Here is a 10,490-nt window from a genome sequence, read left to right as displayed (position 1 = left end):
TATTAAACAAGTCATGGTGTATTGGTAAAGGCAGGTATGGTTTGGAGGGTGGGGAATGGAAAGAGCATTAACATCTGGAAAGATAAGTGGATTCCGTGTCCACTAACTTATCAGGTTCAAACCCCTATGAACACGTTTGATGCAGAAACCAAAGTAGAAGTGCTGATTGATGAAGGTACAAAATCTTGGAAAGAAGAGGTTGTGGATGCTGTTTTTAGAGAAGAGGAAGCATGAGTGATCATGTCAATCCCTTTGAGTAATAGAGGAGCAAGTGACAGAAGAATATGGAGTGCCTCAGCTAGAGGGGTTTTTTCAGTCAAAAGTGCTTATGCACTGGAGTGTACTCTTCAGAAGAGGAATGAGGGTGGTACATCTTGCAATGGGGTTCCTAATAGACAGTGGAAGAAAATTTGGGATCTTAAGGTACCAGGCAAAGTAAAGATGATGGTATGGAAGTGTGCTAATAAGATTCTACCAACTAGAGATAACCTCTTCAGGAAAAATATTTTGAAGGACAATACCTGCCCTGTATGTTTGAGTGAACCCGAAACTGTGGTGCATGTGTGCTGGGGGTGTGCTGCTGCAGCAGATGTGTGGGGTGGACTTTCTGTGTTCAGGAAATGGAGAAGAGGCTTCTATGATTTTCAGGCCCTGTGGGAGGAGATGGGAACGAAACTAAAACAGGAGGAATTGGAGTTGGCTGCTACTGTCATGCATAGTATCTGGTTGAGGAGAAACGAAATGGTTTTCAATGGTATTTTTCAGTCTCCGAATGCTGTCATAGCTAAGGCACAAGCTGATTACGCTGTGTATAGAGAGGTGCAGGAAGGTCTTCCAGGGGTAGCAGTTAGAAGTTTTAGTAGTGAACCCAGGCAGGTTTGGAATCCCCCTGTATGGCCTTGGTACAAGGCAAATTTTGATGCAAGTTTTGATAAAGATAGGGGAAGAATGGGGATAGGGGTGGTTGTAAGGGATTCGGAGGGGGCTTTGATTGAGAGTCTGGTTGCACCAAGGAGGAATGTCACCTCGGCTTTCCAAGCAGAGTGTCATGCTCTACACAGAGCAATGGTCTTCTGCACTGAAATGGGGTTGATGCATGTATGTTTTGAGGGGGATGCAAAAGCTGTAGTTGAGGCTGTAAATTCAGAAACAGAAGACCACTCTTGGGATGACCAGCTTATTGAGGACATTCGACAGCTTAAGACAACCTATCCTGTGTGGAGACTGGGTTTTGTTCGAAGATCTGCAAATGCTAGTGCTCATATAGCAGCTAAGTTAGCAGCTTTTTTCTCTTGTGAAAGTGTATGGATGGAGGATGGCCCAAGTGAGGTTAGAAGATCCATTATGGATGAGTTAGTGTGTAACGAACTAATTCAATCTTAGTAATGAATTTGTCTTTCCTTTCAAAAAAAAAAAAAACAAGTCATGGTGTATGATTACCAAACCATACAATAGCCTTTATTTTCCGAAAATGCTCTCACGCGCTTTTTTGAAAATATATCTCATTCTAAAATTTTTATCTTATCTTATCTAATTTACTTTTCAAACATAATTTAAATATAAATATTTTTAAATTAATTATTATAATTTTTTTAAATTAATCATTACAACTTTTCTAAACTTTTAAATAAAAAATATAAAACAATTCCACTTTATTTAAATCACAAAAATTATATTATAATAATATTTTAATTTTATAATATACTTTATTTAAATTTTTATATTTCATTTTATAAAATTTAAAAATATTCACCTCAAACTATTTTATTACGGTGGATAAAAATATCACTCTCTAAACGCACTTTAATTTTACTTTTTTGGTGGACATACATGTACGGTTACTTTTATGGCCACAGTCTGACAACCGACAACCGGTCCAAATCCCACCCTCACTCATGTAAATAATAATAATAATAATTATAATTATTGGGGCTTATAAATCTACCAATGATCTAATAATTTCCAATTTGTGAGCAAAACAGAGTTAACTTCAGATTCTATAATGGCATCTCATGCGGCATTCCACCCAAGCAATCTTGATGGTGACCAAATAGAAGAAGATGAGAGCTTCGTCTACGCCGGGCAACTGGCAAACTCAATTGTGCTGCCCATGGCCCTGCAAACGGTCATTGAGCTTGGCGTTTTCGAAATCCTGGCCAAAGCAGGTCCTGGAGTTAAGCTCTCCCCCTCACAGATTTCAGTAGAAATGTCCACCACAAATCCTGAGGCACCCAAGATGCTGGACCGCATCCTCAGGATGCTAGCCAGCCATTCTGTGGTGAGTTGCTTTGCGGGTGCTGATGATGCTGGATCTTTTCAGAGGCTCTATGCTCTTTCACCTGTGTCTAAACACTTCGTCCCTGATGAAGATGGAATCTCCTACTACCCTATGATGGCTCTCATTCAAGACAAGGTCTTCTTAGCTAGCTGGTGTGTACCTATTTTCCCTTCATATTTTTATTTATTTCTTCTACTTCTATTTAATCCATAATGTATACTTAAAAATAAGTGAAATGGTTTGGTTACAAAAAATGTCGTAAAATATAATTTGTAAATTAACTGTAAAATTATTTTTATTATGCATATTATATAAAATTATATTAATTTATAAATTTATTTCTATAAAATTATTTACTGTAATAACACTTTCTCTGAAAATAAACTTTTCTTCCGTAGAACTTGATCATAACCTTTACAACACTTTATTACAACAAATATAGTGCACAAGTAAAAAACATATCAAAATTTGGGATCAAATATTTGATTTCCACTCATTCCTTGCTAAAAGGGTGCTGTTATAGATTACGATTTTTTAACGGATTGCATAATTGTGCAAACTATGTTGCCACCATTAAAGTTGGTGGTTGTTGGTGATGCACTGCAATTAGTTTGTTGGCCTTAGATGTTTGCAGAAAAGACTGATATCCCCAACCTCAATATCTAGTTAGGGAATGCATGCGGAAACATAATAGGATGATTGGCATTGATTGACCCAGATTGCCACTACTCGAGTTTCTTCCCACCCACTAGTGATGGCTCTTGGAGTCCACACACCGGTGATAGTGAGATGTGGTGGATCACATCTAATAGATCGAATCATGATTTTCTTTCTTTGTTTTTAATACAAACTATATTAAAAGTAGATTTTAAATTTACATAATTTCAAGATAAAGACTATATTTTTCGAAATCATCTTTAAGGTTTTATATTTGTTTCTTTAGCGATATGCCAAAAGGTTTTAATAAAGACTATATTAGCGATATGCCAAAACTAGTTAGGTTGTTATTATACTCACTCATATCTTTTTCATTAAAACTATATTAAAAGTAGATAAAGACTATCTTTTTCGAAATTTCCTTTCGCCATGTATGTGGCCTTCTTTGACCTGCTATTTACTTTGTTTTTTCAAGCTTACAACAAAATTAATAGAAATAAATATAAAGCACAAGTATTTACAAAAATCCAAAAGGCACGTGCCCAGTTCCCATGCATTGGATCGCATGCATCAATTCGGATTAAAAATAAAAAATAAGAATCTAGCCTAAAATGTATATAATGTCGTTTAAGCGACTAATACAAATTATCACTTTATTTTTTAATTTTACATTATTTCATTTTTTTTAACTTTTGCATCTAATTATTACCTAATCATTAAATATTTTCTAAATTACTTCCAAATAAATAAAAACATTCAATTTTATAATTTCTTTCATTTAATTTTTTTTCTTCTCAAAATCCCATAAAACATCTTAACTCAAACCATTTCATTATAATTTACAAATAATTTCACTGCTATTCACAAATTTTTTATCTTGTATCAATATCCAAATGAGACCTTATTCTCACCATCTGCCACGTGCTACTAAGATTGTGCATCCTTCTTTTTTTTTTTGAGTGTGTATGTCCTTGATATACAATTATGTTTTGATGGATCATGGTATTTAGCCCTAATCTATTCGTAGGTCCCAGCTAAAAGATGCAATTATTGAGGGAGGAATTCCATTCAATAGGGTTTATGGCATGAATGCCTTCGAATATCTTGGCATGGACCCTAGGTTTAATAAGGTTTTTAACACAGCCATGCTCAATCACACTACAATGCTTGTTAAGAAGATCCTTGAGTGCTACAAGGGCTTCAAGCCACTCAAGCAATTGGTCGATGTTGGCGGTGGCCTAGGTGGCGCGCTTAACTTAATTACTTCCAAGTATCCCCACATCAAGGGTATTAATTTCGACTTGCCTCATGTTGTACAACAAGCCCCATCTTATCCAGGTATGATTTCAATTCATAAATCTCCACCTAATTTCCAATGTTATTTACCAAGTTAAAATTTGATTAAATCAGTTAGGAGCTAAGGGGCAATTAAATCTTGTTCAATATGGATCAAGGTTTTGTCGCGTTGAGAGATATGGGTAGGTAACTATGTGGCTCCATTCTAACCCATCTATTTAATTTAATATGTCAGGTTCCTCAAACCCCGTTAAATAAATGATGGGTATAAGTGTCATCATCCACACAATGATTTTATAACTTATTTGATTCGATTAGCTGAAGTTTATAAGTTGGAATCATATTATATAAGAGAAATTATAGTTGCAATCGTAAGTGTGCAAGTGCCGTGCAAATACTTTGAAAAAAGTAAATAAATATGGGATTCGCATTGAAAACAATTAATTTTTTAATAGTAGACCATACTTTTTTTTCAAAATGACTGAACGACACTTGTGCATTTTACGATTGTATGTAGTAGCATTACTTATTATAACATATATATATATATATATCTATGTGAGTGTATCAAATATGATCATTTACACCTATATTCGTAACAAAACAAATAAATATTCATAAGAATAATTAAGAATATAATCCAAAAATGTTACTGAAAATCTAATTAAAATTCATGAAATCAGCATAATACACAAACAAACACGTAGCAATAATATTTGGGGTTTAAAGTTTTAAGGTTAGGATTTTAGTATTACAATATAATTTTAATTTAAACAACTATGCATTTTAATTGCAAGTTTATGATTCCGGTTGCAATTAACTTTTTTATTAATCACGTATAATTGAGCCAACCCGTTTGACCTGAACCTGGTAACATTGGTTCATACTTCTATGGTCCAGAAAGGTTGTATCAAATATTGGTAGCATTAGATATTACTCTGTACCGATTGTAGAATAATAATGCTAGATCATAAGTTTAAAGCTAGATAACAGGGTTTTGCTACATTCAAGCAAAGTCGCGTACTAATCTGCATACCAATACTGATTTCTTCATACTTAAAATTTAAATTAGCATTGTTTTCAATAAAATCTACTTTTTGATCAATCACAATAGATTGGTGCATATATTAGTGCACAATTATGCTTGTAACTAGATTTTTCCTAGATAACAGCATGGTTTGGGAAAATAAGAGCTATATATGTAGATAAAAAGCTTATTAACTCAAGTTGCAGGTGTGGAACATGTAGGAGGAGATATGTTCGAAAGCGTTCCTAAAGGAGATGCAATCTTCATGAAGGTGAGTATAATATTTAACTTGAAGTGATTCTCACTACAAGGAATATGGTCACTAAACACTGATATGCATGTTGTTACTATATATAGCATTATTTTAAAAATTAAAGGTGATGCAGACACCTCTTTCAAATTTTTGGAGATCGTATTGTCTTTTAGCATAAAAATTTCACAAAAATGCATAACGGAGTTCAAAGTGAGAAGTACTATTCTTCAACATAGATTGTCATTCTTCTTCACTTGAAGTGGTTGGCCTATGAAACAACTTGAAAGACTGTCAAATCAGTGAGTATGACTGAGATTGATAAATACATGATGAAGAGTAACATTCCTTGTTCAAGATATATGTGATCGCATCTATGGATAATTTTGTAGGGGATACTTCATGATTGGAGTGATGAACAGTGCTTGAAGCTTCTGAAAAACTGCTATACAGCTATTCCAAATGATGGGAAGGTAATTGTTGTGGAGGCATTTCTTTCAATGATGCCTGAGGTCAGCACTTGTATGAAGCGCAACTCTCAACTTGATGTGCTTATGATGGCTCAACACCTAGGAGGAAAGGAAAGGACGAAGCAAGAATTTGAGGCCTTGGCAACCAAAGCTGGATTTAAAGGCATCAGATATGAATGCCTTACAGCTTATAATTGTGAGGTCATGGAGTTTTTCAAATAGATTGATTGCTTGTAAAATTTATAACTATATCTATTGTGAACGTGTTTCGTACTCTTGTTAACAGTCTCTGATGATCATTATCAAGTAAATAAGAGAGGCTTGGTATGTTATAGGACACCTTTGATGTCTAAGTCAGAATAAAGCATATAGAGTGTATCAATTCTCAGATTGTAGAAGTTCCATCTGGTTTGTGCTTTGAACCCATTTATAGATTAAATGTTTAATTGGTAAGACTTGTCTAACGACCTGATACTCTACAACCATAGTTGGATCACTGGTTGGCTAAGCTGGCATAAAAGGGTGCACACATTTTATGTGTGTTTGAACGCTGATGCTTTTACATTCGAACTGTACTTTCTATGATGCTTTAGTAGTGTTAAATCCAACTAATGTGAAAAACACAAGGAGACAAACATTAAGGCTAGCACCACTCACATAAAATGATGTCTAAACACTAAAGGTTTGTGACGTCTCCAACCTCTGCTTGGGATGGAATGGAGACTTGGAGCATTACGACATGCAACATAAGATTACATACCCCCATTGATGACAAATAATATGCAATTAAACCTATTATACATATAGCAGTATGCAATAATAGCAACAAAAAAATGTGACTTTTAAAACTTTTTGCATCAAAATGAACTAAACATCACAAAATTTAAGATTTAAGATTAAACATAGATATACCCTTACTTAACAAATGTGCAAATAATAAGGCACAAGGTCAAACATGGTTTGGAGATAGCATCTCCTTATTATAGATAGACTCCAGATGGGTTTCATCAAAGACAACTTAAATAATTTCTTTAATGCGCTCCATGGTAACTACAACCATATCTAAAAACATCACTATTAACTCCAAGTTGCGGTCAAGTTGCGGTTGAGGTCAGGCTCATTCTCAATCATCCGTAACTAAGGGATGGCGTTCATCACCATCTTGATTGTTAAAGTTTGGACTTGTTACAACTTCAACCATTTCGAAGGAAATGATAGTTTAGACTGCCATAGTGAGATTCATTGAAATCTTAGTAAGTTAACAACCAATATATACAAAGATAATAAACACATGAAAGATGATAAACATGAGAGGTATGCATGATATGCAGAAAATCTATATTCGTCGTCCATCCAGATTCCTCAACATCTTGAAGAAAATTTTGATGCATATTTTCTTATAGAGAACATTTCTTACTCATCTTTTCAAACATATCATTTCTTGTTATTAGAGCCATCATTAGAAACATATGTTAACATCACGATTTCTCATTTTGCATCGTGGGTACTTACCCGTGACCATAGCACAACTTAGGTTGACACTGCATCTTCAGTGCTGCCCAGATAAATCATTCACTGCATTGATCTCAAACATTTCATCACAACATATGCACCCACCTACATTAGATATCATATACGATTTCGCTTTGGAATCTTTTAAAAAGATATCATTTGAAAGCTATTGATTGTTTTTTGTCACCCAAGGGTTGTTACTCCATTTTAACTTACTCCGGAGTGGACAGAAGAGTTCCACTAGGATGTTCCCCCATTCTAGTATTGGGTTGTGACAAAATATTTTTCATACTATGCTCACGACAAAAATCTATTCATGACATGTGTACATTTCGTATCTTGTGGTACGTTTCATGCAAAAATGATATTTTCATGCAACATGCTAAACAGTGAGATTTCATGCTTTATAGCATAATAAAAACACATTTCATTAAAACACTACTATTTACAAATTATTTTACTACTATTCATAATTTTTTTTATTTAATTTCATTATCTAAACAAGACCTTATTCTCGCCATCTGCCACATGCTACTAAGATTGTGCATCCTTTCTTTTTGTTTTTTCGTATGTACAGCCTTGATATACAATTATGTTTTGATGGATCATGGTATTTAACCCTAATCTATTCATAGGTCCCAGCTAAAAGATGCAATTCTTGAGGGAGGAATTCCATTTGATAGGGTTCATGGCATGAGTGCCTTCGAGTATCTTGGCATGGACCCTAGGTTTAATAAGGCTTTTAACACAGCTATGCTCAATCACACTACAATGCTTTTTAAGAAGATCCTTGAGTGCTACAAGGGCTTCGAGGCACTCAAACAGTTGGTCGATGTTGGAGGTGGTCTAGGTGGTGCGCTTAACTTAATTACTTCTAAGTATCCCCACATCAAGGGCATTAATTTCGACTTGCCTCATGTCATACAACAAGCCCCATCTTATCCAGGTATGCTTTCAATTCATAAATCTCCACCTAATTTCCAATGTTGTTTACCAAGTTAAAATTTGACTAAATCAATTAGGAGCTAAGTGGCAATTAAATCTTGTTCAATATGGATCAAGGTTTCGTCACGTTGAGATATGGGTAGGTAACTATCTGGCTCAATTCTAATCCATCTATTTAATTTAATAGGTTGACCAACTCTTCCATAGTAAGATTGTTCATATATCGCAAAAGCTTTTGAATATGAGTTTCAATTGTTATATGAAAGTGTTTTGTCTCCTCCCCAAGGTAGCATTGCCGAGCGGGTGATTCCTGTCTTGAGGTTCCTCAAACCCCGTTAAATAAATGGGTAGTGTCATCATCCGCACAATCTTTTTATAAATATATTATGTTGGATTGAATTGAAAATGACATTTTTCAAGCATTTTGATGTGTTATAATATAAAATAGTTTAAATTGATTGAACATACTTATTTGATTCGATTAGCCTAAGTTTTTAACTTGGAATCATATTATATATATAATATATATATATATATTTATATGTATGTATCAATAACGATCATTTACACACCTATATTCATAACAAAAAAATAAATATTAATAAGAATAATTAAGACTATAATCCAAAAATGTTACTGAAAATCTAATTAAAATTCATGAAATCAGTATAATACACAAACAAACTCGTAGCAATAATAGGGTTTTAAAGTTTTAAGGTTAGGATTTGTTTAACAATATAATTTTAATTTAAACAGCTATGCATTTTAATTGAGCCAACCCGTTTGACCTGAACCTGGTAACACTGGTTTGTACTTCTATGGTTCACAAAGGTCGTATCAAATATCGGTAGCATTAGATATTACTCCATACCGATTGTGGAATAAGAATGCTGAATCATAAGTTTAAAAGCTAGATAACAGCACGGTTTGGGAAAATAAGAGCTATATATGTAGATAAAAAGCTTATTAACTCAAGTTGCAGGTCTGGAACATGTAGGAGGAGATATGTTCAAAAGCGTTCCTAAAGGAGATGCAATCTTCATGAAGGTGAGTGTAATATTTAACTTGCTGTGATTCTATCTTGTATGTATTTACTTAAAAGGGAATTAACATAGTCATCCAAATACATCGCAAACACTATTCATTTTGTTACTATATATAGCATTCTTTTAAAACTTAAGGGCACTGCAGACATCTCTTTCAAATTTTTGGAGATTGTATTGTCTTTTAGCATAAAAATTTCACAAAAATGAATGACGGGGTTCAAGGTGAGAAATACTATTCTTCAACATAGATTTTGTCATCCCCCTTCACTTGAAGTGGTTGGCCTATGAAACAACTTGAAAGACAGTCAAATCAGTGAGTATGACTGAGATTGATAAATACATGATGAAGAGTAACATTCATTGTTTAAGATATATGTGATTCCATCTATGAATAATTTTGTAGGGGATACTTCATGATTGGAGTGATGAACAGTGCTTGAAGCTTCAGAAAAACTGCTATACAGCTATTCCAAATGATGGGATGGTAATCGTTGTGGAGATATTTCTTCCAATGATGCCCGAGGTTAGCACTTGTATGAAGCGCAACTCTCAACTTGATGTGCTTATGATGGCTCAACACCCAGGAGGAAAGGAAAGGACACGACAAGAATTTGAGGCCTTGGTAACCAAAGCTGGATTTAAAGGCATCAAATATAAATGCCTTATTTATAGTTTCCAAGTCATGGAGTTTTTTAAATAGATTGATTGCTTGTAAAATTTATAATTGTATCTGTTGTGAACGTGCTTCATACTCTTGGTCATAGTCTCTAATGACGGATATCAAGTAAATAAGAGAGGCTTGGTATGTTACAGGACACCTTTGATGTCTAAGTCAGAATAAAGCATATAGAGTGCATCAATTCTCAGATTATACAAGTTCCATCTGGTGTGTGCTTTGACCCTCATGTATATAGATTAAATGTTTAATTCGTAAGACTTGCCTAACAACTTGATACTCTACAATCATGGTTGGATCACGGGTTGTTAGTACTTTTATCCGCTATTGCGC

General features: G+C 34.3%; 2 protein-coding genes across 2 annotated transcripts; both read left to right on the top strand.

Annotated features, from left to right (window-relative positions):
* The first annotated feature begins 1,954 nt into the window (after window positions 1-1,954).
* Window positions 1,955-6,431, top strand: LOC122312450 (caffeic acid 3-O-methyltransferase-like). Its single transcript, XM_043127062.1, has 4 exons — window positions 1,955-2,430; window positions 3,963-4,273; window positions 5,465-5,529; window positions 5,901-6,431. Exons 1-4 carry the CDS (start codon window positions 2,003-2,005, stop codon window positions 6,198-6,200), a joined length of 1,104 nt encoding a protein of 367 aa, XP_042982996.1. The 5' UTR covers window positions 1,955-2,002; the 3' UTR covers window positions 6,201-6,431.
* Window positions 6,432-7,285: 854 nt separating this feature from the next.
* LOC122313895 (flavone 3'-O-methyltransferase 1-like) lies at window positions 7,286-10,241 on the top strand. Its single transcript, XM_043129232.1, has 4 exons — window positions 7,286-7,373; window positions 8,125-8,436; window positions 9,418-9,482; window positions 9,885-10,241. The coding sequence occupies exons 1-4, from the start codon at window positions 7,286-7,288 to the stop codon at window positions 10,179-10,181; spliced, it is 762 nt and encodes a 253-aa protein (XP_042985166.1). The 3' UTR covers window positions 10,182-10,241.
* Window positions 10,242-10,490: the final 249 nt, after the last annotated feature.

This window comes from Carya illinoinensis, chromosome 1 (genome assembly GCF_018687715.1).
Source record: "Carya illinoinensis cultivar Pawnee chromosome 1, C.illinoinensisPawnee_v1, whole genome shotgun sequence".
Classification (NCBI taxonomy): domain Eukaryota; kingdom Viridiplantae; phylum Streptophyta; class Magnoliopsida; order Fagales; family Juglandaceae; genus Carya; species Carya illinoinensis.
This window is presented reverse-complemented; position numbering and strand designations above follow the sequence as displayed.

Excerpts from the sequence above, each read along its gene's own strand:
- LOC122312450 (XM_043127062.1), top strand. The coding sequence starts at position 2,003 with ATGGCATCTCATGCGGCATTCCACCCAAGCAATCTTGATGGTGACCAA. Across the intron at positions 4,274-5,464 it reads ACAAGCCCCATCTTATCCAG|GTGTGGAACATGTAGGAGGA; the intron begins GTATGATTTCAA and ends CTCAAGTTGCAG. Across the intron at positions 5,530-5,900 it reads GAGATGCAATCTTCATGAAG|GGGATACTTCATGATTGGAG; the intron begins GTGAGTATAATA and ends ATAATTTTGTAG.
- LOC122313895 (XM_043129232.1), top strand. The coding sequence starts at position 7,286 with ATGAGAGGTATGCATGATATGCAGAAAATCTATATTCGTCGTCCATCC. Across the intron at positions 7,374-8,124 it reads GAAAATTTTGATGCATATTT|GGTCCCAGCTAAAAGATGCA; the intron begins TCTTATAGAGAA and ends AATCTATTCATA. Across the intron at positions 9,483-9,884 it reads GAGATGCAATCTTCATGAAG|GGGATACTTCATGATTGGAG; the intron begins GTGAGTGTAATA and ends ATAATTTTGTAG.